Source organism: Silurus meridionalis, chromosome 20 (genome assembly GCF_014805685.1).
Source record: "Silurus meridionalis isolate SWU-2019-XX chromosome 20, ASM1480568v1, whole genome shotgun sequence".
Taxonomy (NCBI): domain Eukaryota; kingdom Metazoa; phylum Chordata; class Actinopteri; order Siluriformes; family Siluridae; genus Silurus; species Silurus meridionalis.
Genome location: NC_060903.1, coordinates 11,253,194 through 11,280,674, shown reverse-complemented (window position 1 = coordinate 11,280,674; position 27,481 = coordinate 11,253,194). Strand labels below are relative to the sequence as shown.

The 27,481-nt window shown below is 39.0% G+C and overlaps 2 protein-coding genes across 8 annotated transcripts in view; both read right to left on the bottom strand.

The window, feature by feature from the left end:
* Positions 1 to 9,348, bottom strand: part of pitrm1 (pitrilysin metallopeptidase 1) — a 47,045-nt gene extending 37,697 nt beyond the window's left edge. For both annotated transcript variants that reach the window (XR_006928837.1, XM_046876697.1), the window contains exons 1-6: positions 9,174 to 9,348; positions 8,610 to 8,712; positions 7,406 to 7,512; positions 5,400 to 5,551; positions 5,014 to 5,128; positions 2,313 to 2,409 (exon numbers count right to left, since the gene is read on the bottom strand). Coding sequence is in view for 1 of the 2 variants with exons in the window: in XM_046876697.1 (XP_046732653.1) it covers positions 2,313 to 2,409; positions 5,014 to 5,128; positions 5,400 to 5,551; positions 7,406 to 7,512; positions 8,610 to 8,712; positions 9,174 to 9,208 (609 nt within the window). In the remaining variant the exon portion in view is untranslated. The remainder of the gene's footprint in view (positions 1 to 2,312; positions 2,410 to 5,013; positions 5,129 to 5,399; positions 5,552 to 7,405; positions 7,513 to 8,609; positions 8,713 to 9,173) is intronic.
* Positions 9,349 to 12,601: 3,253 nt separating this feature from the next.
* Positions 12,602 to 26,468, bottom strand: LOC124403371 (tripartite motif-containing protein 16-like). 6 transcript variants are annotated; one of them, XM_046877085.1, is made up of 8 exons: positions 26,423 to 26,462; positions 19,391 to 19,639; positions 16,833 to 18,722; positions 15,446 to 15,541; positions 14,953 to 15,186; positions 14,675 to 14,834; positions 14,240 to 14,290; positions 12,602 to 14,044 (listed from the first exon to the last, which is right to left on the bottom strand). In XM_046877085.1, the coding sequence occupies exons 3-8, from the start codon at positions 17,181 to 17,183 to the stop codon at positions 13,506 to 13,508; spliced, it is 1,431 nt and encodes a 476-aa protein (XP_046733041.1). In that variant the 5' UTR covers positions 17,184 to 18,722; positions 19,391 to 19,639; positions 26,423 to 26,462; the 3' UTR covers positions 12,602 to 13,505. The 6 variants fall into 6 exon arrangements, with proteins under 6 accessions (XP_046733041.1, XP_046733042.1, XP_046733040.1 ...); XM_046877086.1 differs by lacking the exon at positions 19,391 to 19,639; XM_046877084.1 differs by lacking the exon at positions 26,423 to 26,462 and having other exon boundaries at positions 19,391 to 20,600.
* Positions 26,469 to 27,481: the final 1,013 nt, after the last annotated feature.

Genomic DNA, 27,481 nt, shown 5'->3' with positions numbered 1-27,481 from the left:
TAAATGCCTTAGTTATTTTGTGGAAAAGGTGTTCTGGTAGCATGGTATAGACAGGACAAAAACTCCTTCAACTGTTGAGCAGTGAAGAAAACATTATTTCAGAATTGTTAATTGTTCTCTAATTTTGATCGCCAGTGTGTGTGTGTGTGTGTGTGTGTGTGTGTGTGTGTGTATATATATATATATATATATATATATATATATATATATATATATATATATATATATATATATACACACACACACACACACACACACACACACACACACACACACACATATATATACATACATATACACAGTGAGGAAAATAAGTATTTGAACACCCTGCTATTTTGCAAGTTCTCCCACTTAGAAATCATGGAGGGGTCTGAAATTGTCATTGTAGGTGCATGTACACTGTGAGAGACATAATCTAAAAAAAAAAAAAAAATCCAAAAATCGCAATATATGTGATTTTTATAGTTTTTAAACTATTTATTTGTATGATACAGCTGCAAACAAGTATTTGAACACCTGAGAAAGTCAATGTTAATATTTGGTACAGTAGCCTTTGTTTGCAATTACAGAGATCAACGTTTCCTGTAGTTTTTCACCAGGTTTGCACACACTGCAGTAGGGATTTTGGCCCACTCCTCCACACAGATCTTCTTTAGATCAGTCAGGTTGCTGGCCTGTCGCTGAGAAACACAGAGTTTGAGCTCCCTCCAAAGATTCTCTATTGGGTTTAGGTCTGGAGACTGGCTAGGCCACGCTAGAACCTTGATATGCTTCTTACAGAGCCTCTCCTTGGTTATCCTGGCTGTGTGCTTTGGGTCATTGTCATGTTGGAAGACCCAGCCTCGACCCATCTTCAATGCTCTAACTGAGGGAAGGAGGTTGTTCCCCAAAATCTCGCAATACATGGCCCCGGTCATCCTCTCCTTAATACAGTGCAGTCGCCCTGTCCCATGTCCAGAAAAACACCCCCAAAGCATGATGCTACCACCCCCATGCTTCACAGTAGGGATGGTGTTCTTGGGATGGTACTCAACACGTTTAGTGGAATTATGACCCAAAAGTTCTATTTTGGTCTCATCTGACCACATGACTTTCTCCCATGACTCCTCTGGATCATCCAAATGGTCATTGGCAAACTTAAGACGTGCCTGGACATGTGCTGGTTTAAGCAGGGGAACCTTCCGTGCCATGCATGATTTCAAACCATGACGTCTTAGTGTATTACCAACAGTAACCTGGGAAACGGTGGTCCCAGCTCTTTTCCCCAGCTCCTCCCGTGTAGTTCTGGGCTGATTTCTCACCTTCCTTAGGATCATTGAGACCCCACGAGGTGAGATCTTGCATGGAGCCCCAGTCCGAGGTAGATTGACAGTCATGTTTAGCTTCTTCCATTTTCTAATAATTGCTCCAACAGTGGACCTTTTTTTCACCAAGCTGCTTCTCAATTTCCCCGTAGCCCTTTCCAGTCTTGTGGAGGTGTACAATTTTGTCTCTAGTGTCTTTGGACAGCTCTTTGGTCTTGGCCATGTTAGTAGTTGGCTTCTTACTGATTGTATGGGGTGGACAGGTGTCTTTATGCAGCTAACGACCTCAAACAGGTGCATCTAATTTAGGATAATAAATGTAGTGGAGGTGGACATTTTAAAGGCAGACTAACAGGTCTTTGAGGGTCAGAATTCTAGCTGATAGACAGGTGTTTAAATACTTATTTGCAGCTGTATCATACAAATAAATAGTTTAAAAATCATATATTGTGATTTCTGGAATTTTTTTTTTTTTAGATTATGTCTCTCACAGTGGACATGCACCTACAATGACAATTTCAGACCCCTCCATTATTTCTAAATGGGAGAACTTGCAAAATAGCAGGGTGTTCAAATACTTATTTTCCTCACTGTATGTATGTATATATCTATATATCTATATATATATATATATCTATATATCTATATATATATATATATATATATATATATATATATATATATATATATATATATATATATATATATATATATATATAGAAAAGACACTGCATCAGGTCGATATATCTTAATTGATTAAATATAATAATTTGTGTCTGCAGTGTCTTTTCTTGTTTTCTAAACCTTGCACAGAACCTACTCCTCCATTTTAGCATGCAGCAACACACACAAAAATTGGTTTGCACACAAATTATTACAGTAGCTTTTTATATCAAAGTAATCAAAACTTATAACTGGAAGGTACTGTTGCTTATTTAAAAAAGTTTTTAAAAAGATCCATGTTTTATAATATTAAACATTTTATTAAACACATTTTGGTTGACTCACAAATGCTCCTTTCATTTCATTGAAAACCACTCCTTTAAACATCAGTGAAGAGGATGAATCTGTAGGATGTTCATTTTCCAAACGCCAGCCTTCTTGCCTGCAAAACACAGATACACAAACATAGAGGTGAACAGACTAATACATTTACTAGTTGTTTCAACAAAGAAAGATGATGTACTTCAGAAGCCTTGTCTTTAATCCTAACTACTGCAGACTCTGGAAGTAATTCTTCCCACAGTTCTATAGTGCATTAAAATAAACAAAATTCTGAAATGTGGAGCAATACCAGTTGACTCTGTCTTGAGAGTTATATTAACTATATTCATTTTATAGACTTAAATATATGCTACTTTTTTTAATTTGGCCTTTTGCCTATTTATAACGTTTAGTCTGTTTTGGTACATACTTATTTATGTACATGACAATTATGCAGTCTACATAACGGAAAACCATAGGTCACGTACACTGGCACTTAAAAAATCTGTGCTGCCAGAGTGCTAGGCTTTTGCAAAAGATGCATGGGCTGGCATGAAGCAAATCACCAGCTTCAAACCAAAACAGCCTATGGATTGCAGTCTATAAAGTACTAACAAGCTGATTTTTTCCCCAGAATGTTTATTATTAGAGATCGACCAATAAGTGTCAGTCGGCATCCAAACAGGGAAAGCGGAAGAGCTAGAACTACAAATATATAAAGCAAGCAGTTTTCACATGCCACGATCATTACTAATGGACTCATGTAGCTTTTTTCAAACAGGTCTGCTAAGCGACAACAAGCGTCTTTTTTGTGTATTCATTTGCTAAGCTAATTATCGCCGCCGTTGATTCAAAAGGCCGGCTAACTAATCAGATTAATGTGATATATAATAACCGAATAATCGTTTAATCTGTTTTTTTTTTTGATTTTCAGATGTTTTGCTGTTATTATAACTATATCCACAGTATTTCTGTATAACAGTTTACTTTAAAAGAATGCACATATTAAGTTTAAATATCTTTCATTTAGACATTTTAAAGCTTATAGTAGTTGTTTGTTGTGGAGTGCATGGGGGATTTATACTTTGAACAAATTCACTAATTCTGGGTTGTTTGTTTCTGTAAAATAAATAAATAAATTTAAAAAAAAAATGTATATACCATATATCTCAAATAAATCAAAACATTTTTTAAGTATGCAAGGTCAAGCAATTTGTCTAAATTAACATTTGTCTTGTTTTTAATAATAATAGCAGATGGCAATTCGAAAACCTTGCTTAAAGGAATCTGAAAAAAAAAAAGAAAAACATTTTGTTCAGTTGTGAAGATAAGCGTGGAACAGCACAGCAAGCTAACAGACTTGATTAAAAAAAAAGATAAAATATGCATTGTTGTACAAATGCATAATCATTATCCGTACACCACGACAGTAACTAAAAATGTAATCGTTTATAGCTGCTGTTATTTGCTGCTTTTACATTGTGTTTGTTTGCCCTGATTTCTAAGTATCAGCATCGGCCAGACAAAAACCCATATTCAAATCAAATCAAATCGAAGAAAGCCCAGCCCGCCTGCCTCAACGACTACCGCCCTGTAGCCTTGACCTCAGTGGTAATGAAGTGCTTTGAGAGACTGATTAGAGACTTCATTACTACCTGACACAATGGACCCATTACAGTTTGCGTACCGCCTGAACCGTTCTACTAAGAACGCCATTGCTCATCTCCTCCACACTACGATGAGCCACCTGGACTACAGAAAAGGGAATTATAGAAAGATGCTCTTTGTGGACTACAGTTCAGCGTTTAACACCACAATTCCCTCCACGCTTACCTCTAAGTTGGAGGTCCTGGGACTCAATGGATGTCAATGGATCTCTAACTTCCTGACAGACAGACCACAAGCCATATGGGTGGGCAAACACACCTCATCCACCCTCGACACTGGAGCTCCACAGGGTTGTGTTCTGAGCCCCCTGCTGTACTCACTGTACACATACGACTGTGTGGCCACTTCCAACTCCACAACTATCATCAAGTTTGCTGACGACACTGTTGTGGTGGGCCTGATCTCCAACAACGACGAGAGGGCCTACCTACAGGAAGTTAAAAACCTGGAGAGATGGTGCCAGGAGAACAACCTTCTCCTGAACGTCAGCAAGACTAAGGAGTTGAAAGTGGACTTCAGCATGAAGCAGGAGCAGTCATACCAACCGCTAAACATCAACGGGACCCAAGTGAAGAGAGTGTACAGTTTCCGGTACCTAGGTGTTCACATCACACAGGACCGGGCTTGGTCCTGTCACACCAACACCCTAGTGAAGAAAGCCCGGCAGCGTCTGTACCATCTGAGACGCTTAAGGGACTTTAAACTACCCTCTCAGGTGCTAAAGACTTTCTACACCATTGAGAGCGTTCTGACGGGTAGCATCAATTCCTGGTTCTGGAACAGCACCTTGCAGGACAGGCGAGCTTTCCAGAGGGTGGTGCGTTCAGCTGAACGTACCATCCACACCGAGCTCCCTAACCTGCAGGACATCTACAGCACGCGGTGAAGGACCAGAGTGCATGTATGTGTTTGGACAAATAAAATTTGTTTTGATTTGATGATACTGATCGACACATATATTCTACTATAATACTGGTTGAGTAGCAAAAACTAGAAGTTATTTAACTTATAGAATATATATCAGGAAATGACATTCGTATGTATATAAATTCTGTACCAGAAGTCAAGCTCTCGCAAACAGGGGAAGAATACAGCATCAAGGTAGACGGATAGAAGGTTCTGGAAATCCTTGGCATTCTGAGTGGAGAATGGGTACATTGTATAATCACTAGCTGGGGGGAAAAAACAAGTGCAGTTAGTTTCTTTCCTCTCACAGATGCAGACACACAAACCTATACAAATCTTTAATAGTAATCAGCTCAATTATGAGTTTAATTTGATGGGCTTTCAAAATGATTCAGAATATGATAATTAAAAAATTTCCATTTTGTAAAATACATTTAACACCCCCACTAGCCAGTGATTAACTAGCAAAGTACAATATGCATTTTTTCTTAGAAAATACTGTTGTAAGGCTAGACACACACCAAGGGTAGTCAATACCTGTAAAAGCATTCATAAATGTGGAGAGAGAGCGATTCAGCATTTTAAAGAACGGATCTCGGCAGGGAAAACGCCGAGAGCCACACAGAACTGTGTGTTCTAGAATGTGGGCAACCCCAGTATTGTCCATGGGTGTGGTACGAAATTGCACACTGAAAATACACAAAAGCAGAATATTTAAAAACTGATAAATGAAAGGTTACCAGGATGCATGCCTTTACTTCAAACATATAGGAATTGATTATAGGCTACTTTTTGTTTTGTTTTTTTTACCCTGGAGCAAACAAATGTATGCCTTAGCCATGGCGCATGCAGATGAGAAAGCAGACAGTACTGTGCAAAAGTTTTATGTAGGTTTTGAAAAAAAGCTGTTAAGTAGAGCATTAATAAACTAACCACAGTTCTTGTGTGAATGTAATCCAATTCATGTAATCCCAGACAAACTTGATTACCGTAATTTCCGGACTATAAAGTGCACCCATATATAAGCCGCACCCACTGAATTTGACAAAGATGTTTATTTTAAACATAAATAAGCCACACCTGTGTATAAGCCGCATGTCTACACTGAAACTAATGAACTTTACACAGGCTTTAACGACAGTGACTGTTGCACGGGTGAAATATGTTGTGGCTCCTTTAAGAGCAGAGCGTAATTTTGGGAATAGCCTGCCGCAGCATTTTTCTGCTATTACTCCATGTGTGGAGACCGAGGAATATGTCCTTATTATTTTCTGATGCTCATTCTAAGTTTCTTTGACTAACCCATAATGCTGTTGCCAAGAAAAAAAAAAAAAAAGCACGAGTTTTGGAAACCTGTCTGTACTTATATGATTTCTGTTGCAACTAAGGTTAGCAAGCTCTCCCTTAACCCACACTCAACGCGTTACAACGACTTGTATCTAAACAGTAGCCTACCAAGAAAGTCATTGTTCACTCTCTTCCTCCTTCCTTTCTCAACTATTTCTCTCTGGAGTTTATCTTTTGGCATCGTCGTGCGTTTAAAAAAAACGTTTTTTCTTTCGATGCCGTGCAGCTCAGAACACAGGTGAGGTGTGTTTTTTCGTTTCCGTTCGGAAATTTCATTGGTCTAATGTTATGGGGCTCAGTTTTTTGGCTTGAAGTTTGTGAAACCGGGAAAAACCCAGGAAAAAAAATCATAAATAAGCCGCTTCTTTGTTTAAGCCGCGGGGTTCAAAACGTGAGAAAAAAGTAGCAGCTTATAATCCGAAAAATACGGTATGTTGAGATCAGTGGCAAACAATCACTTCCAAGACTCATTGTTGTTCTCTATGCTGAATATAGTTCTTAATGACATGGACTGTAAGTCTGGGGTCATTGTCCTATTGCAAACTAACTTTGGGTCTATAAGACACCTCCCTGATGATATTGCATTATGGCTAAGTATCTGTCTGACTAAATCTTCACCTTCTTTTGCAGAAATGCAGCTCCAAACTAGCAAGGAACAAGAAAACTGTAATTCTTTCATGAAGACCACTTCTGTCCAGACTACTTTGAGACAGAGACAGTAGATTCCACTGGTTTCTGCCAGTTCTTTCAAACATTTCTTTGTGCTTCTTTAAAATAGCTTGAACGGTGCATTTGTAATGAAGGTCTTCACTATTTACCTGGGAGACACATTGCTAATATAGTATAACATGTCTTGTTACTGTGCTCAGTCTTGCTGTAGTGTATGAGCTGTGACATGAAACAACCTCACCTTAGAAGCAGAGTTTGGCTATTTCGCAACTATTTTTTGAACCTCATACAGAGCTGTTTCTGTTTCAGTTAATTGTGTACATATAAAATGGATTCATATGTACGGAATATGAATATGGAATCATTAGCACCCGCTTATTATAATTGGTTAATCATACACCTGACTCCATAAAATCCCTGACTTTGTGCAATCCTAACAAATGCAGACACAAAACACTTGGACACCAACATGCAAAAAATTATACAAACACACAGATGCACACATGTAAATACTCAGCCATGCACACCTGAAGAGGTTATTGGAGTCATCCTTTGCTGTATGTAGATACTTAGCTCCTGTGACATCATGAATGAGTTTTACTGCTGTCAAGGACAGATCAGGCACTTGAGTTACCTACATAAACACACAGTATACTGAAAGTGATGTACACGTTTTTACAGGCATTTTATACTTTCATGGTTTAAACTGTACATGCAAATATTAAACCTAGATGACATACACTTTCGATTTAGTGGCGACTCAACGGGTAATAATCAGATGATTTTAACTTATTTTTGTCTAAATTCAATGATGTAGTGCAATAGAGTAATTCCAAACATAGAAAAAAATCTATTCAGTAATAAAAAATTTTAAAATATTGTATCTGATCATTTTAATTAGCTTCTACAGCAGAATCTACAGCAGAATAGCAGAATGCTAAATGATTATTTTGCCCTCTGTAATGCAAGTTACACTTGATCATGTGCATGTACTCAATACACTAATGTAGGCTATAACTGTGCTAGGAAGTTATACTAGACTAACTAAATTCTCAGACAAATGGCATTTATATTTTTTATAGTGCATTTTATCCTTGGATTTGGTTTCCATGCCACATATAAAACGAATATATTTTATCTTGGGTTATTTACAGTTACCAAACACATTATTAGGAACACTTTACATTATAATGGCCAGGGCTTCCCTTTGCTAACAAAACAGCCTCAATTCATTACAGCATGGATTCCACAAAATGTTAAAAATTAGAATGAAATTTTGGTCCCTGTTGATATGAGAGCAAAAATCCTACAGATTTTATGCTGTCATTTTCCCATGCTACCACATCCTAAAGGTGTTCTACTGGATTCGGATCTGATGATTGGAAAGGCCACTGACGAACCCTGAACTTGAATTCAATATAAAATATAATATGAAATAACTATGGGGTGACCTAAAGCAGGCTAGGCACAGGAAATGCCATTACAGTTTGGAAGTTCTAGACATTCTAGGATCTAGTGTTTTTACAAAAAAGAAAAGAAGGGGAAATGCCTAGCATTAAGAGATGTTTTACAATAGTCCAATTAGCTGAACAGTAATCAATCTTAGCAACCAACACTTCCCACTTATCAGTAGTAATACAGGTTTTTGTAAAAATTTGCTGTCTTAGTTGTTCCTGCAGTTCTAGGTGATGTATGTGCTTTGTGAGATCAGAATTGTTTCTTGTTGACTACCTCTTGGATGGTAAACCCATGGATCTTCTGGCCTGTCACATATTGCAGAGCTCGTTCAGGGGCTGAGCTGCTCTTTGGTCTCCAAACATACTGGCCCTTAAGCCTAATGTACAACAAAACATTTATTTTATATCAAGTTTAACTGAAGTGTGATTTGGCTTTGCTTTAAACAACAACAGGTGTACATCTGAAACAGCAATAATAATTGTATGCGAAAGATTTATATAAGAATTAGACAAAATAATATTCTCTACATAATCTAAAAATAAGTCCAACGATATTATACATATAACTGATTATTTCAGCATTTGCTTGTTAAACTCATACTTTGCAAGTGAACAATCTGAGGAGCTGAAATATATCTTATGGTGAAACTATTAAAGCACGACCAGCGACAAGTTCCAATTCAATAGTATTGTAATAGTATTCAATAGTAATTTCCCATATAACTCTCTCCACCAAGAAGTACATACAGTATAACTGCAAAGCTGCTTTGGGACAATGATCGTAGGTCTATATTAATTCAAAACTTAAATGGAATTGAAATTGAAATGAATAACTCACCTCAGGTATATGAGATTTTTACTTTGACGAAGCATTATGACCGCTCAAATGTTCTCTGTCTAAAACTACTCTATACATGAATTAAATCGTATTTATATATTTAACAAATATGACTGGTTTAAGCGTTCCCAGATGCTTCCAACGCAAGACCACATTGCAGTTGTTACCAACTGTCACAGACGCGCATGCTCAGACCAACACAAACTGGCCTCGATACAACGCGGCATTTGATTGCTTATTTCGCTTAGAAAGACAGGACCAGATTGGATATCGCGATGAGCGTCGTTTTTTTTTTTCTAACCTCCCTATAACCCTTCAAAATCTTATGGACAATCTGTATTCTCGTTTAGCGACTTTTCGATACTTACAAGGGCAGGTGCAGGCTTTTTAAATATTCGGCCGCTACTAAATGGCCGGTTAGACTTCCCGAAATGTCTGGTTTGGAGGTGAGAGAGATGTTGCTGTATTGATTACTTTAGTTATTAGTATGAATTTTGATTCATGCACTTTACATACATTTACACTAACATGGGTGCATGAAGTAGTTTCCAATACTACAATAATAAGTGCTTGAATTGAGTCAAGTCTTATGAGGGGGTCCCCAGTTGTTGTGTAATTCATATATGTTTTACTAGGACCCCCCTAAGTCTATTTTTTTCTTGTCATGGGGGTCCCTAATGCCTTATGGGGATCTTGGATCCCCCCCAGCCTCCCCTCAATTCTAGCAATTCAAACTAACTATCCTGATGCCAAGAGTGTTTAAAGCTGCAGTTCATGCTAAGAGAAGATTTAACTTGCATTGTTGTACCAGCACTTGTACAATCCCCATACTGTACAATTACCGAGTTTGTTACTGATAAAAGAATAGGCTTTTTCAAACTTTTGACTAGCACTGCTATAACCGGAACGCTCCCTTATAGCTCCTCTTAATTTTACTTTATAATTTTACTATATATATATATATATATATATATATATATACACACACACAAACCTGATTCCAAAAGAGTTGGGACACTGTACAAATTGTGAATAAAAACAGAATGCAATGATGTGGAAGTTTCCAATTTCAAAATTTTATTCAGAATACAAAATAGATGACATGTAAAAATTTATAATTTTAAGGGAAAAATAATGTAATTTTACATTTAATGGCATCAACACATCTGACAAGGCCATGTTTACCACTGTGTGGCATCCCGTCTTCTTTTTAAAACAGTCTGCAGACATCTGGGGACTGAGGAGACAAGTTGCTCAAGTTTAGGAATAGGAATGTTGTCCCATTCTTGTCTAATACAGGCTTCCAGTTGCTCAACTGTCTTAGGTCTTCTTTGTCGCATCTTCCTCTTTATGATGCGCCAAATGTTTTCTATGGTTGAAAGATCTGGACTGCAGGCTGGCCATTTCAGATCCTTCTTCTACGCAGCCATGATGTTGTAATTGATGCAGTGGTCTGGCATTGTCATGTTCGAAAATGCAAGATCTTCCCTGAAAGAGATGATGTCTGGATGGGAGCATATGTCGTCTAGAACTTGGATATACCTTTCAGCATTGATGGTGCCTTTCAAGATGTGTAAGCTGCCCATGCCACATGCACTCATGCAACCCCATACTATCAGAGATGCAGGCTTCTGAACTAAGCGCTGATAACAATTCGGGTTGTCCTTATCCTCTTTAGTCCGGATGACATGGCGTCCCAGTTTTCCAAAAAAGAACTTCAAATTTTAATTCGTCTGACCACAGAACAGTTTTCCACTTTGCCACAGTCCATTTTAAATGAGCCTTTGCCCAGAGAAAACGCCTGCTCTTCTGGATAATGTTTAGATATGGCTTTTTTTTTTTTTACCTATAGAGTTTTAGCGGCGAATGGCACGGTGGATTTTGTTCACTGACAATGTTTTCTGGAAGTATTCCTGAGCCCATGTTGTGATTTACATTACAGTAGCGTTCCTGTATGTGATGCAGTGCCGTCTAAGGGCCCAAAGATCACAGGCATCCAGTATGGTTTTCCGGCCTTGACCCTTACGCACAGAGATTGTTCCAGATTCTCTGAATCTTTGGATGGTATTATGCACTGTAGATGATGATAACTTCAAACTCTTTGCAATTTTTCTCTGAGAAACTCCTTTCTGATATTGCTCCACTATTTTTCACCGCAGCATTGAGGAAATTGGTGATCCTCTGCCCATCTTGATTCTGAGAGACACTGCCACAACCCTCCTGGAATGCCACAAAGAATAAAATACATACAGACAGTGTATTCTGCCTACTTCTCCTTACTTGCCATTAATATGGAAACATGAAATGGAAACACTTTTTCTTTTTTTGTGAGTTAAAGAAAAAACTCCACCACATTAGTGGCGTTTTAACAAGCTGTTGTGGCCAGATATAGGCTTATACCTGGGCACACCAAGGGTCCCAGGTGTAAAAGAAAGGTGCCCTAGGTGCTGCCTGTAGAGGACGTTTTTAAAAAGGCAGGAAAGTTTTCCAGTGATGGTGACAAGGCAAAAGGCATAACACAAAAAATTATGGAATTCATTGCCTTAGATCAGTGGTCGCCAGTGGATCGACCGGTTGATCTTTGAAACATTTCCCGTGGATCCCGAAAATAATAATAATTATAATATAATATAATTTATTACACAGCTCTTCTTAATGCTGTAGATTAGAATGTTCCATTCACTTGAATGGGCTTCCAAACGTTCGGCGGTCAATTATTTTCATCTAACAGACCGTTGCTGATAATAATTGACCGCTGTCTGTATGTGAATACTATGCATAGTAACAAATAAATAACAATATTTTATAATAATAAATAACAAACTTTTGTAATTGATTTATTCTTTGAATTGCAATGCATTGATTTTAGTGAGGTTAGTACACACTCATAGCCATAAATGCAATGGTTCTAATAATTGACATAATCTTTTCTTTCGGTGTTTCGGTTTTCCGTTTTGGCCTTGGTTTCCTCATTTTCTGGTTTTAGGTTTCGGCCAAGAATTTTCATTTCGGTGCATCCCTAAAATATTATAGTTGGTGTGGCCCTCTGACACAATTCAGGTTTCTCATGTGGCCCCTTGTAAAAATTAATTGCCCACCCCTGATGTAGATAATCTATGTTAATCATAGCAATAGTACTTATGAAGATATTTTAAAACGATAACCAGTTTATAGGACAGGGTTCTCTGACTATAGTCATAAGCTATTGTGCAGATAGCTCGAAAGTGTTGACAGTGGTATTTTATAAGGCCATAAGGTCACCACATAATTTTGTAGTCTTCTCACATGTGCACACATGCATACGTTTAGGATAAATGAAATAGTATAAGCCATTAAAATTTTCATAACAGCACTGGTATAAAACATAACATTTTCTAAAACTGTACAGGGCCTGAGAAAGGTTTGAAAACACCTAGTCTTTTATAATTCCTGAGAGGCATATGCATGTTCTTTTCATTAAAATGCAACAAACTAGATGATTTAACAATATGAAGATTTATTTTGACCAAACAAAAATATAAATGTACATGTGCACTGAAAAATACTTAGCATGAATAACAGATTTACACCCCTTTGATGTACAGAAAGTTAGCTTGTCTAAACATTCAGCTGAAATACTTTGCCATGCCAATGAGCAGTTCAATAGGATTTAGCTCTGGTGACTGAGCAAGCCATTCCATAATAGATAACACTCCAGCTGACTGATTTTGTCTAAATAACACTTGCAGATTGGCTTGGCTCATTCTACTCTTGTATAGTAAAGTTGTTTCTAATTAGCCAAGATCCATGATGGTTCAGCATTCCTTTCTCCCAGAATAAATCTACAACATTTCATGCTCCAAAACAACCCCAGACCATAAAGTTTCAAACTCTATGTTTGACTGTAGGTGTAGGCAGTCTCATAACATTTTCTCTCCTGTTCTCTGTCTTACATATGTTTTTCTGTTAGAGCTGAAAGTTTCACATCTGTCCACATAACTTTATTTCATTCATTAAAATTAATTAACTACAAGGAACATGCATGTCTCAAAAAAGGTTTTGATAGGCAGTTTTGTTAGACACTGCAACTATTATTTCAATAATTGCTAATAACAAACCATTTAGGATATTATTAAATAAAGTATTTTGACTTCAAATACGTTTTGATATTTGTTGATATTTGTAAGCACATTTTATATAAATTTACATTTTAATTTTATAATCACTGTCAGCATACCAAAGACACCTAGCTGATATTGGGTCACCTGTTTTTCCACAGTGAAAAATGACTAACATATAAACTGCTTTCAGTAAACTACACTAAAAATGTGGGTTCAAGAATCTTATTACTCTCTATTTGACATTTGTAGGAGAACATAGTGTCAGCCTGGATCCTGGCCACACAGTAAATCCTGGATAGAGAGGCTCTGTGAACTCACACTTTACTTTGTAAAGCAAAATCATTTTTCCAGCTATGCTGTAGAAGGACAATGCACCAGCATTGTAATCAACATACACGCCAATCCTGGTGGAGTTGTTTGTTTTGGGGATGTATGTCTCCTTACCATGATGCCTAAAGGCATATCTAAATGGTGAACAGTACAGCCTCCATGATTGTTCACTGCAGCCAAACCAGCACTCATTGTGGCCACCCTTCCGGCGAATGCTTTTATATGAGACAGCAATGTTAACACCATTTCCACCGCTCCACTCCACCTCCCAGTAAAAGCGTCCACACACTGGCTGCTCACACAACACTTGGGGCCAGTCAAACCTCTCTGGATGATCTTTGTAAGGTAGGTCGCGGTCCTGGTTGGACACAGCTCGGTTTCCCTCAGACAGGTCAAGGCGTCTGTATGCAGTGTTGGGATCCATGGTTAGCTCACAATAATCTGATAAGGAAACATGATTTTTGTTTAATAAGTGATAGCTAATCTCCATGAGATGAAGAAATAATTTTTTTAATGAGTATATGTTTCTATTTACTGTAGTTTTAGACATTCTATTAATTTTTTTTATGTCATTGGAAGTGTGTGTGTGTGTGTGTGTGTGTGTGTGTGTGTTTGTGTTTTGTCAGAACAACATACACTGCAGCACCTCCTCTCTAGTCATGGGTGTAAGGATTTGAATTTGCTTGACTGTGAAAACAGAAAAGATTTAAGGCAACATTTATATGGTCTACATACTCCATGTGTGTGTGTGTGTTTGTGTGTGTTGGGGTGGGTTCCGCATGCATTAAAATATAAAGAAATATATAATTGTGCCACTATAAACAGTGCTATTATAGTGTGTAATGTAGATGCAAACTAATGTGTAATGGAAAGGATATATAACCTGTGGGAAGGAAATATATTTAACTATGGGCTGTCCTGTAAAACACACCATGTTACAGCCCAGATAGATGGCTCTTAATATCAGTAAATAGAGTACAATGACTACACACATGTGAATGTTCACAATATATAGGAGTTTCAGAGGCAGAAGTAAAATAATTAATGCAAACAAAGTGATTTGAACATTACCTCTGTTTTCAATCTTTTCCATTCCTGATTTACAAAAATCTTCCACATTTTTTTTCAGTTCAGTTATGGCTTTTGCTACTTCATCAAAGGACAGGACAGAGCTAACAGTGATGGATGGTAAATCTGATGATCCATGAGTGGCAGTAAGCAATACGTAACGCTAAAAACAAGGAAACAAAAATGTCAGAACATAGTTTATAGTCTACTATATGTTGCATTCTATTACAGAGTCATATGAGGTCTGCTGCACCAGTTGGGTTAAATGTAAAGGGCAATACCTGCAGAAAGTGAATGTGATCCTCTGTTAGGGAAAGTTGCTGCAGCTCTTCATCTTGCCTCTGAAGGTCAGCAATTTCCTCTTCCATCTGCTTCAGGAGGTGTTCAGCTTGACTAACTGCAATCTTCTCCTGAGTTTGAATAAGGTCTTGAACCTCAGACTGTTTTTTTTTAATAAAGCAAATAATTTCAGTGAAGGTCTTCTCACACTCGGTCAGTGCTGCCTTTGCAGATTGCTAAACAAACACGCACACACACACACACACACACACACACACACACACACACACACACACACACACACACACATACAAACACACACAAGATGGAGCTTGTATAAATGTACTTGTATTTATTCATTCCAAAGTGTAGGCAACTTGTGATTAATGATACTCTCTTCCTTAACAGCAATACTCAATGGTGCTGCACTATAATCCATAATTGGTTGAATCTAGAAAAGGTTTTAGGTTCTCTTTTTCATGCTCAGAAACTAACCTTATGAGATTCAACAGCTTTCTGCAGGTCTCCCAGCTCCCTTTTTCTGTCCAGGATCCTCTGCTGTGATTTCATCTTTGGCTCACTTATCTGGCTCTGTAAATATAGATAGCATTCAGTTGAACTGTGTAAACATTACATTCATGTGCAGTGAGGTCCTAGTCTATGTATACACTACCAATCAGGCTTTTTTTTGTTTTGTGTAATCAATTCACAAATACAATACATATTTTTAAAGAATACATTTAAGCTCTTTTAAGTTTTAATTTGTGGTAAATTTCTCATGCTAAACAAGGTGGTTACCACATCCATGAGCATCTGAAGATATATAAGGCACTAGACTGCAGTGTTGTTTTTGTGGATAAGGCATCCTAGCACTTTATCAGTAAAGTTTTTAAATGTTCTGGAGTAAGTGAAAACCTATTTTTGCTTCCCTAGAAGGATTCTACACCATCCAATCTGAAAAAGTATGTTTAAGTAAGTATGTTTACGTATGTCTCAGTAATTTGCTAATATCTGTCTATATTTTTCATTAAGATAAATGCCAGATTTCAAATACCAGGTTGGAAATAGACTAATGAAAATAAAACTCCAGCAGCTAATAACCAGACAAATAAGTCACATTCAAGCTAATGATAAATGTTGTACATTAAGTTTTATTTCTAAAGCTAACAGTGTTGCACTGGTCATGCAGATGACCAGCAGATGAAGGGACCGACTGATGTTTGAAGTAATAACAGTGCTTTAGAAATAAAATTCCAAATCTTCCAATCAGATCTTAAAGTAAAGTAAAAAATTATATACTTATGATGATACTAATTATGATACTAATTTAATCAGTTAAAAAAAAGTAATTTTTGTTACTTTGTAAATCTTTTTAAAAAGTATGTTTAAAAATATAAACTTTGTCCTTTAAATTTTTATATTTTTTTTATTGGATAAATGTAAAAATTTAAAGATTTATTGCAGTAGTATCATAAAATTATATTGGTATATCGCTTTTTTATTTTTATCCGACTGAATGAAATCTATTTTTTAGGGGTTTTTTTTAGGACAGACGAATATGAGTTACAGAATGTGATGAGGTTGGTAACTGACAGGATCTTTGTGTGTTTTCATACTCAAATTACGCACAAGCTGACAAAATTATTTTTAACACCTCTCATTATACAACTTAATTAAGTATAACACATCAATAGACCTTTTAAAAAAACATTTTGAGAAGTACAAGTCAGGAGAAATGTTTCACAGTGCACAGTTATAAGTATGCACTTTAATTATTAAATATAATTAAATAAAGCCAGATATAACATATTTGCATGCTTTCAAATTTAGATGTTTTAGCTTAATTAATTATTTTTGAAAACAAAGAGTAGTTACTACAAACCTGTTTCTCTGTTCTCTCTGCTAAAGCAGACACAATTCTATGTCCTATATGATCATCCATTGTACACATGAGACAGACACATTGCTGATCCAAGCAACAAAAGACCTCTAGCAGCTTGCCATGTCTAGAGCAGATCTTGTCTTGGAGAAACCCTGTGGCATTTGTTAATTTGTGATGCTGTCCTGAGTGCAGTTCCTCATGGATCTTGAAGTGAACTGGACAGTAGGAGTCCAAGCACTCTAGACAAGATTTAATGGCCTTTTGTTTTTTTCCAGTGCAAGGACCACACTCTACATAGCCAAACATAGCTAAATTCTTATTTTTGGCCACCATGTCCAAGAATCCTGACATTTTTAATTAATCCTGATATCACTAATCACCAGAACATAAGCTCTACTACACACACAGAAGATTATTAATAGATGTTCACAGCCACCACACTAGTGGAAAATCACACGGAGGACTGAGTAGGAAGAGGAGAAGTCTCATTTGATTTTAGAAGGGAGAAGAGAAGGGGTGGGGGGAGAGAAAGAGGTTAAATTTCACTTAAGTAGTCAGCTATCAAGTTATAAATAAAGCTGACAACAGCCATCTATCCATATCCACAGTACATAGTGCATTAGAAGTGGACATCTTGGGCATTAAGAAGAGTGTCAGTATTGCTGTTTGTTACTTAATACTTCTGTTATTTGATACATACACATTACATTTGGCATACATGAATTCAGTAGGACTCCATTTAGCATATAACATTAAAACAAATAAAACAGTCTGATGGTAATTGTGATTTTTAAAGTAACATTGTAACATTGAGTGGCAGATTAGTGTTTAGACTTGAACTCACATGGAGTCTTACATCACTGTTCCATTCCGAAATAGTAAATATGTGATATTCAGAAATTAGTGGGACACTGTGAAAAATGTTGGGATGTTATGTAAAATGTAAATACAAAGAGAATGCAATTGCACCCAATTTTATTTTCAATATAACACAGAAAACACATTTTTGGAAATGCACCATTTTCAGTTAAAAAAAAGAAAAAAAAAAAAGAAAAAAAAAATTATTTTGAATTTGATGACTTCAGCATGTCTAAAAAAAGTTGGGATGGGGCAACAGAAGGCTGGAAATATGAGTATTACTAAAAAGGTGTGGTGGTATCAAAAAGTTTCAGGACTAACACTGTTTACAAGACAGTACTTTATTTATCTATATTTACACACTATCACCTTCAAAATACAAAATTCAATACAGTCCTCCCAGCATTCCTGCCACTTATGAAATATGTCCTGGAAGTCTTCTTTTTGAAGTGTGTCAAGCACCTTCTGCGATTCATGCTGGATTTCCAATGATGTCAAAATGGCAACCTTTAAGCTGGATCTTCATCTTCTGGAAGAGGGCAAAATCCGCAGGAGACAAATCTGGTGAGTACGGTGGGAGCGGAAGTGAAACCATGTGGATTGTTCTCCAATGATCATCGTGTACAAGTTGCAGAATAGAACCATTTTTGGGGGTTGAGCTCGTAAGTCTTCCAGTAATGTTCTTCCGCTCGTAAAGTGGGTGTGCTGCTCAAAACACCTCAAAAGTCAAATGTATGTCATGTCTCTGAGGCAGATTTGCTCAGTTTCACACAGAATTTTACACTTGCTCTTTGTTCAAACTTGTCCATGATGAAATCACAGAAGTGGTACCATATGGTCAGTATAGCATAACTTAACACCATTAGTCTCAAAACGTTTTGATACAACCTCGTATGTCTAAGAACTAAGTAAAAAGTTTTGCTTGGCTCTTGGATCCAACAAGTGAAAGGTTCTCACCACTTGCTGCAGATGCCTGCTTTGTCAACCCTGCTGTCTGTGAAACTCTTTTAGATGTGGCTGATGACAATATTCCTGAAACAGGCACAGAATTATCAGGTGAAACAATCTTCTTCACACACAATGTGACAAACAGTCTGAGGATGATGCAGAAGAGGAGAATATTGCAGGACCGGAAACAGCAAAATCCTCATCAAAATAGCCAACATTTTTATTTATTTCAAAATTTTGCAGAAGGCCTAGATAAAGGTCTTCCGCGACTAGTATGAAGTAGCAGATCAGGAAGTACAAGGAAGAGTTTTTACAACAACTCATCACTGATGACACAGGAACAGCCTTTGCCGGCAAAAAGGGAACAGCCTTTGCCGGCAAAAAGGGACAATTTTTATCACTTGCTGAAACAATTTGCTTTAGACCTGTTGACTTTGCCAGCTTCTCAAGCCTTTGCAGAAAGGTAAATTTAGTGTCACAGGTGATCTCATTAGAGGTTAATGCAATAGAGATAGGGTCAAATTGGTAAAAAGTGCTTTCCTTAAAATGAATAAATCCAAATAGATCTGTTGTTTTCACTTTACAGAATTGAATAGATTGCAACTATAAATGTTAGCGTCATACATTTTTTTCTATAAGTTTATCCCCAAATCAGCAAGCCAAAGGTGAAAGTAACCTCTGCTTGTAAATGGAAACATATCATTAGCTCCTGAATGATTCCCTTCTCTGTATGGTGCCTGGTATACACTAACCTGTGCTGCTGGTGCCATTAACGGGCGAAATTTTACACCATCTAAATGTCTCCAGGTTACGTATGTAACCCTATTTCCCTGAGGGAATGAGACAATGCTTCAAAACTCTTTGGGTACGCCCCCGCGTTGTCCACGCTCTGAATCACGTGTAAAATCCGGCCAATAGGCAAGTCGTGATGTTATCGGCGGGCGACGTCGTGTAAACCATTAAGCTACAAAACAGCTTAGCGATGGTAGCGACATTAGTTTCTGAGGAAAGAAAAGGTAAGCACTTTCAGGGATGCAGGGAGTATGGCTTGAGACACAGCGTCTCGTTCCCTCAAGGAACTAGGGTTACATACATAATGGGTTACATACGTACGTTTGGGAACAAGCATACCATTACACCATACTGATGAGATTACACCATCTCATGTCGATGTCGTAAAACCTGACAAAGGTCAAAGGGGTGGACCAACCCGCAGCAATACATATGACCACATCTCTGTTATGCTGATCCCAGAATACAGAAACCTCAGCAAGCATGTAAGACCAGCTCGAAAGCAGGTGAGAACCTGGCCAGCAGGATCCATGTCTGCTCTCCAGGACTGCTTTGAATTTACCGACTGGGACATGTTCAGGGAAGCTGCAACCAACAACAATTTCATTAACTTGAAAGAGTACACGTCAACAGTGACCAGCTACATCGGCAAGTGCATTGATGACGTGACTATTTCCAAGACCATCACTACACGCTCCAAGCACAGCCATTATCTCCATACAGTTTAGGTGCCATAAACTATGTAGCTCGTCCCACCGACCTTGGTTAGCGTTACGCGACGACAAGGCGCTCCCAGGACTGGGCCCTGAGACAAGAACGTGTTCCCTCCATATATCCAAGGTTCGAGGAGCTCACCTCAAAACCTTGATAGTACAGAGTGGGCTGCCCCCTCGGGAGAACCCTCTGTCCCTGAGCCACCACTGGTGGGGCCTTATATGGAGGAGGCCAAGCAGAATCACGTTGGACGCCGCCGCCATGAGACCCAGCAGCCTCTGGAACTGCCTTACAGTGAGTGGTTGGCCTTCTCTCACTCTCCTGACTGCCATGAGAATGGCTGCAATCCGGGCAGGAGACAATACCATCATAGCACAGAAACTGCCCTAGTTAAAATCATTAATTACCTTTTTTTAGCTGCAGACCAAGGCTTCATCTCGCTGTAAGTTTTACTAGATCTTAGTGCTGCGTTCAACACTATAGATCATGAACTTCTACTAGATCGTTTACAGAATTACATTGGCATTCAGAGACAGGCATTAGGCTGGTTTAAATCCTACCTGTCCGATCGTTACCATTTCGTAGATTTAAATGGAGAGCTATCCAGGCTAATGCTAGTGAACTATGGCGTGCCACAAGGTTCAGTTCTAGGACCCCTGCTCTTCACAATAAACATGCTTCCCTTAGGAAGTATTATTAGAAGGTATGGAATTAGCTTCCATTGTTATGCTGATGATACCCAACTATATATCCAATCTAAACCAGGCGATATAGCTCAATTAACCCGGATAACTGAGTGTGTTAAAGAAATAAGAGATTGGATGACCCATAACTTTCTACTTTTAAATTCTGTTAAGACGGAGATTTTGCTCATCGGCCCAAAAACTAGTATACAGAAGCACCAGCATCTCAACCTGCATTTAGACGGATGTTCTGTAACCACTAGTTCAACAGTAAAAGACCTGGGAGTTATTTTAGACAGCAACTTATCTTTTAAAAATCATATCAACCAAGTTACAAAAACAGCCTTCTTTCACCTTAGAAATATTTTTAAACTAAGAAATATGTTGTCTATATCCGATGCAGAGAAGCTCGTCCATGCATTTATGACCGCCAGAATAGACTACTGTAATGCGTTACTAGGTGGATGTCCTGCATCATTAATAAACAAGCTTCAGTTAGTTCAGAATGCGGCAGCAAGAGTTCTTACAAGGTCAAGAAAATATGACCACATAACCCCAATCTTATCGTCCCTACATTGGCTTCCGGTTAAGTTTCGAATAGACTACAAACTACTGCTACTCACTTATAAAGCACTAAATGGATTGGCCCCCATGTATCTCTCCAGTCTTTTAACACGCTACAATCCGTCACGCTCCCTGAGATCTCAAAACTCTGGGCTTCTAGTAGTTCCTAGAATAGCAAAGTCCACTAAAGGTGATAGAGCATTTTTACATTTAGCTTCTAACTTCTGGAATAGTCTTCCTGACAGTGCTCGGGGTTTAGACACACTCACCCAGTTATTTACCCAGGGAGAGTTTCTGAAGAGCTGCATGAAGCAGCTTGTGTTTGACAGGAGATCTCCTGTCAAACTTATTTTAATTTATTTAAAGTTTCAGATTATTTTTTATAAAATGGCATAAGAGCAAATAAATCTGATTGTTTTGATCTGTTGTTATTTTAACATTTACATAAAAGCACAATTTTTATTCATTTGTTCAAGGTTTTTTCGCAGCATGTTCATATTTCTAACTTGTATAATTTTGACAGGAGATATTTTTATAGAGAGCTATTTATTTAACATTTAAGTTTATTTATTTTGGAATAATATTTCTGTCTGTATTTATTCATATTTATGTTAAAAAAACATTGTTTTAGTGTGTTCAATAAATGTTTATCCTGTTCGGCCCGCGACCAAAAGTGTGCTTTGAGTTTTGGCCCCCTGTGCAATTGAGTTTGACATAGATAAATATCATTAATTATTAATAATAACATACAGTTAAAGGTAAATTAAGCAAAATTGTTATTTCAGAATTGTGTATCAAACTGGTAGCCCTTCACATTAGTCGGTACCCAAGAAGTAGCTCTCTGTGTCAAAAAGGTTGGTGACCTTTGGTCTATGTTCTGGGAGACCCCAGGACCTAGACCCAGTACCTTCCCCCGCATCACTATACACAACTATAGTAGGTTTCAGGGAGTGCGGCTATGGGGAGATGCCTAGGGTTAAAGAGACGCTAGCAATGGCTATCTCTTCCCAGATAGAGGCATCACGAAATGCTCCGGTATTGCCAACGAAAGCCACTTCGCCTCTAGTAGGTAGGGCTTACATGGCGACAGGTAAGGCCAGGGGTTGCCTCCACACGAGTGTGTTGCAGGCATACCAGGCTGACCTGCTATGAGAGATAGCGAGGGATTCAGCTCTAAGGCTGCCAATTAGGAATTACGTCGTGCTGCGACCTAACCCTCAGGGTCGCCAAGGTACAGCATGGGCCATAGATCGGTCATTGTCAGCTCGAGTAGCCACAGAAAGGCTTCTGTGAGTGGAGATTTCGATAGGGACAGGGTTTTCCTTCTGAACACCCCTGGTGGCTCCTCCTGGCCTGTTCAGGCGATGCTGTAGGCAGGTTCAGGAGACCGTGGCGGTGTTTCAGTGGTACTTCCCCGCCACTCATGGGGCTGCTCGGCGGGTGCAGCCCCAGCCCGGCACGGCCAGGCATAGGCCCAGAAACGCACCCCCAGGACGGCCCAGGACGGCCCAGGACAGCCCAGGACAGGAGGGCTCCATGCGACACTCTAGGCCCAAATCGAAGGTGTCGGCCAACCTGAAGGGGGTCCTATATTCGAACAAATGGACGGTGGTGAAGCGACCCTGACAACCGGAGCACCCTGCATTGAGGGGGTGGTCTACACTTGTGTGGGTGCTTCCTCCCATCTCCGACCGAGAGATCGCTGTGGATGGGGAGGATTTGCCGCCTCTCCAGTGGCTCCAACAGCTGCAGGGCACTGCTCCAGCCGTTCTGAGAGGGTTAGTACCTGATTTCCACATAGCCATCGTTCCTGCTCACAGAATGGTGGTGAGGTTTGCTTTTGGTAGTGAAGCTTACCAAAATCGGGTCCTTCCCTTTGGCCTGGCATTCTCGCCCTGCACCTTCACAAAGTGGCTCTAGACCCACTACGGCTTCAGGGCATCCACATTCTGAACTATATCGACGATTGGTTGGTATTATCTCGATCAGAGCTTCAGGCAGTCCGGCATTGAGATGTCGTTCTCGCCTGCCTGGAGGAGCTGGGGTTTAGACTGAACGCAGGGGAGAGAGTTGCGGAAAACCATCTTCTTGGGCGTGGTATGGGACTTGACCGTGCTGCGGGCGGTAATGTCAAGTCAAGTTTATTTGTAAAGCGCTTTTCACAACAGACATTGTCTCAAAGCAGCTTTACAGAAATCACCAGTCAAGGTGAATGGTGTGCATTTATTCCTGATGAGCAAGCCATAGCGACTGTGGCAAGGAAAAACTCCCTTAGATGTTATGAGAAAGAAACCTTGAGAGGAACCAGACTCAAAAGGTGAACCCATCCTCATTTGGGTGACATCAAGAGTTTGATCAAAAAATTTTCAACAATACAGAACACTAGGGAGTGAGAACTAACATGAGCACTGGAGTATAAGATTATAAGAAATGTTCTTTTAACAGTCTTTGGTATAAAAGTAGGAGCTACTGAGCTCAACATTTGTGATCATCACAGATCCAGCATCAGCTTCTCCATGCCAGAGCCTTTAAACACTCCAGGAGGTCCAATGTCAAACTCCACACATGCAGTGGGATCCAATTGGCACTGGTACGTCTCTAGATGGTTCAGGATGTTCGCGAGTTTGGCATCTACTTCTTTAAAGTCCATAATCTTCATGAGGTGGGACATGACTGGAGCTAGCCAAACCTCAGAAAGCCTCGGGATAGGGAGAGAAAGAAAAGCAGTGGAGAAAAATTAGCGTAGCTGCTGTTCATGATATTAACAGCACAAGTTGATAATGTGCATGTTAGCCTTAGAGCTGAATCCCTCGCTATCTCTCATAGCAGGTCAGCCTGGTATGCCTGCAACACACTCGTGTGGAGGCAACCCCTGGCCTTACCTGTCGCCATGTAAGCCCTACCTACTAGAGGTGAAGTGGCTTTCGTTGGCAATACCGGAGCATTTCGTGATGCCTCTATCTGGGAAGAGATAGCCATTGCTAGCGTCTCTTTAACCCTAGGCATCTCCCCATAGCCGCACTCCCTGAAACCTACTATAGTTGTGTATAGTGATGCGGGGGAAGGTACTGGGTCTAGGTCCTGGGGTCTCCCAGAACATAGACCAAAGGTCACCAACCTTTTTGACACAGAGAGCTACTTCTTGGGTACCGACTAATGTGAAGGGCTACCAGTTTGATACACAATTCTGAAATAACAATTTTGCTTAATTTACCTTTAATTGTATGTTATTTTTAATAATTAATGATATTTATCTATGTCAAACTCAATTGCACAGGGGGCCAAAACTCAAAGCACACTTTTGGTCGCGGACCGAACAGGATAAACATTTATTGAACACACTAAAACAATGTTTTTTTAACATAAATATGAATAAATACAGACAGAAATATTATTCCAGAATAAATAAACTTAAATGTTAAATAAATAGCTCTCTATAAAAATATCTCCTGTCAAAATTATACAAGTTAGAAATATGAACATGCTGCGAAAAAACCTTGAACAAATGAATAAAAATTGTGCTTTTATGTAAATGTTAATATAACAACAGATCAAAACAATCAGATTTATTTGCTCTTATGCCATTTTATAAAAAATAATCTGAAACTTTAAATAAATTAAAATATTTTGCTCTCCATAAAAATATCTCCTGTCAAACACAATACATCTCACAGCTTCATGCAGCTCTTCAGAAACTCTCCCTGGGTAAATAACTGGCTGATGTGCCTCTGATTTCTCCTCTGCTTTTACAGCAGCTTCACTTTGTGATTGTGCTCTGGTGAAAAGCGTCTGCTGAAATGTTAAATTCTTCTTTAACTCTTCTACTTTCTGTATCTTCTGCTCTGCATTCAGGTTTTCCATCTTATCCTGATGTTTTGTCTCGTAATCCGTCTTAGATCAAATTCCTTAATTACAGCCACATTCGCTCCACAAATAAGACACATGGGTTTACCGGCAGTGTCAGTAAACATATACTCAGAATTTCATCGGTTTTGAAAGGCTCTGTTTTCAGAATCAACTTTTCTCTTCGCCATTGTGAGGTACTTCACAATAACTTTACAATAGGGTTAAATACATCAACAGAAGCTCGACTTGATTGACGCTGGAATGTTCCCAGGTAGCCGAGCGCATTATGGGATCTGTAGTTTGTGTTATCAGCACTTCATATCGCCGGGACATTATAATAATAATAGATCTATATAAAATCATCTGCCGGGCCGGATATAATAGTACGTCGGGCTGGATTTGACACTGAGTTTGACACCCCTGATCTATATGAAGACACTGATCATGTTAATAATTTCTTACAATAATTATCAACAATGATTTAACAAGGTACTAATCAGCTATTTTTAGAAAAGGCTTGCGGGCGTCTCATGTGGTCCTTGCAGGCGACCACGTTGGTGACCCCTGACCTACACACCTCGGTGTGTAGGTCAGGAAAAAATGGTAGGCCCCGGGGGAAGCAGGAAACGCTCATCCAGCTTGCTGGGAACACGTTGCTTCCACTACTCATTAGGCCAAGCTATCTCTAGCTTAGTGATGGCCCGCGTCACTACCTCCAGGAGCTCCTTGAACAGCACAGGCTGTGAGGAGTCCATGGGCTCGCTAGCATCCGAGCATCCCTCCTCTGTGGAAGAAATCCAGAGCACCGCGTTACACGCGCCGAAAGAAGAAACCGCCACAGAGGTGCTTCCCCCTATGAGCTCGGCCCAGCAGGAGAGGCTGAAGAGGACTTATCCATCTCCATGCCTTCTGCTAGGTCGGCCTGCAAAACCCGCGACCTTCGGCGCCGCTTCGCTTCGCCTCGGCGAAAGAACGGGACCTGAGCCGCAAGGGAGAGCACCCACCTCGGAGAGTGCTCTCTGGGAGCGCATAGCCTCACGGCTAAACATGCTAACAGTCAACTCTCTTGAGAGCCGACTAAGCATGCTCCTAAGCCAAGCAAACAATACATCGCCTGTCAGACAGTCAAGATTCTGCTTGCATTTAAAGCTCGTGGCTGCACAGATTTACACACAAAGCGCTTACCTGAACAACAGAAGCTAATGTCGCTACCATTGCTCAGCCGTTTTGTAGCTTCCTGGTTTACGCGATGTCGCCCACCGATGAGGTCATGATTTGCCTATTGGCCAGATTTTACACGTGATTCAGAGCATGGACAACGCGGGGGCATTCCCAAAGTGTTTTGACGCAGCTTGAGTTCCTGAAAGGGAACTGAAAAAGTAAGTTTAGGTTAGTCTCAGTAATTTGCTAATATCTGTCTATAGTTCTCATTAAGATAAATGCCTGATTTCTAATACAAGGTTGGAAATAGACTACTTAACACAAAACTCCAGCAGCTAATAACTAGGCAAACAAGTCAAATTCAAGCTAATGATAAATGTTGTACATTAATGACGAGTTTTACTTCTAAAGCACAGTGTTGCATTAGTCATGCAGATGACCAGCAGATGAAGGGACCGACTGATGAAGTAATAACAGTGCTTTAAAAATAAAATTCCAAAACTTCTCATCAGATCTAAAAGTAAAGTAAAAATCATATACTTATGATGATACCTAATTTAATCAGTTAAAAACTACATTTTTACTTAGTAATTATTTTTAAAAATGTATATTTTAAAATATAAACTTTGTCCTTTCAATTTTTATATATTTTTTTATTGGATAAATGTGAAAGTGTAAAGATTTATTGCAGTAGTATTATAACATTATATTGGTATATCGCTATTTTTATTTTTATCTGTCTGAATGAACTGTATGCTTTGGGTTTTTTTTGTTTGTTTTTTAGGACAGACGAATATGCTAAGTTACAGAATGTGATGAGGTTGGTAACTGGCAGCATCTATGTGTGTTTTCATACTCAAATTACTGTCAGGCGAAAGAACGTGCCGGAAACCGAAGTGAAATCCACAAGGCTTTTTAATGAGGAATAACAGGACAAGGCACAAAACGGTAAACCGCAATGAAACCCCAGGTTAATTAAACCAGGTGAGAGCTAGGACCAGACTGAAGTAAAACAAACCCACATAGAGTCCCGTAACCAAAGATAAACGAAACTGTGTAGCTTGGGTAGTCCGACAGTGTTCT

What these genes read in the sequence shown, in the direction of transcription:
- LOC124403371 (XM_046877085.1), bottom strand. Translation starts at nt 17,183, where the DNA reads ATGTCAGGATTCTTGGACATGGTGGCCAAAAATAAGAATTTAGCTATG. An exon ending in CAGAGAGAACAGAGAAACAG is followed by an intron (nt 15,542 to 16,832) that starts GTTTGTAGTAAC and finishes CTATATTTACAG; the next exon opens with AGCCAGATAAGTGAGCCAAA. An exon ending in GGAAAAGATTGAAAACAGAG is followed by an intron (nt 14,291 to 14,674) that starts GTAATGTTCAAA and finishes CTGTTTTCACAG; the next exon opens with TCAAGCAAATTCAAATCCTT.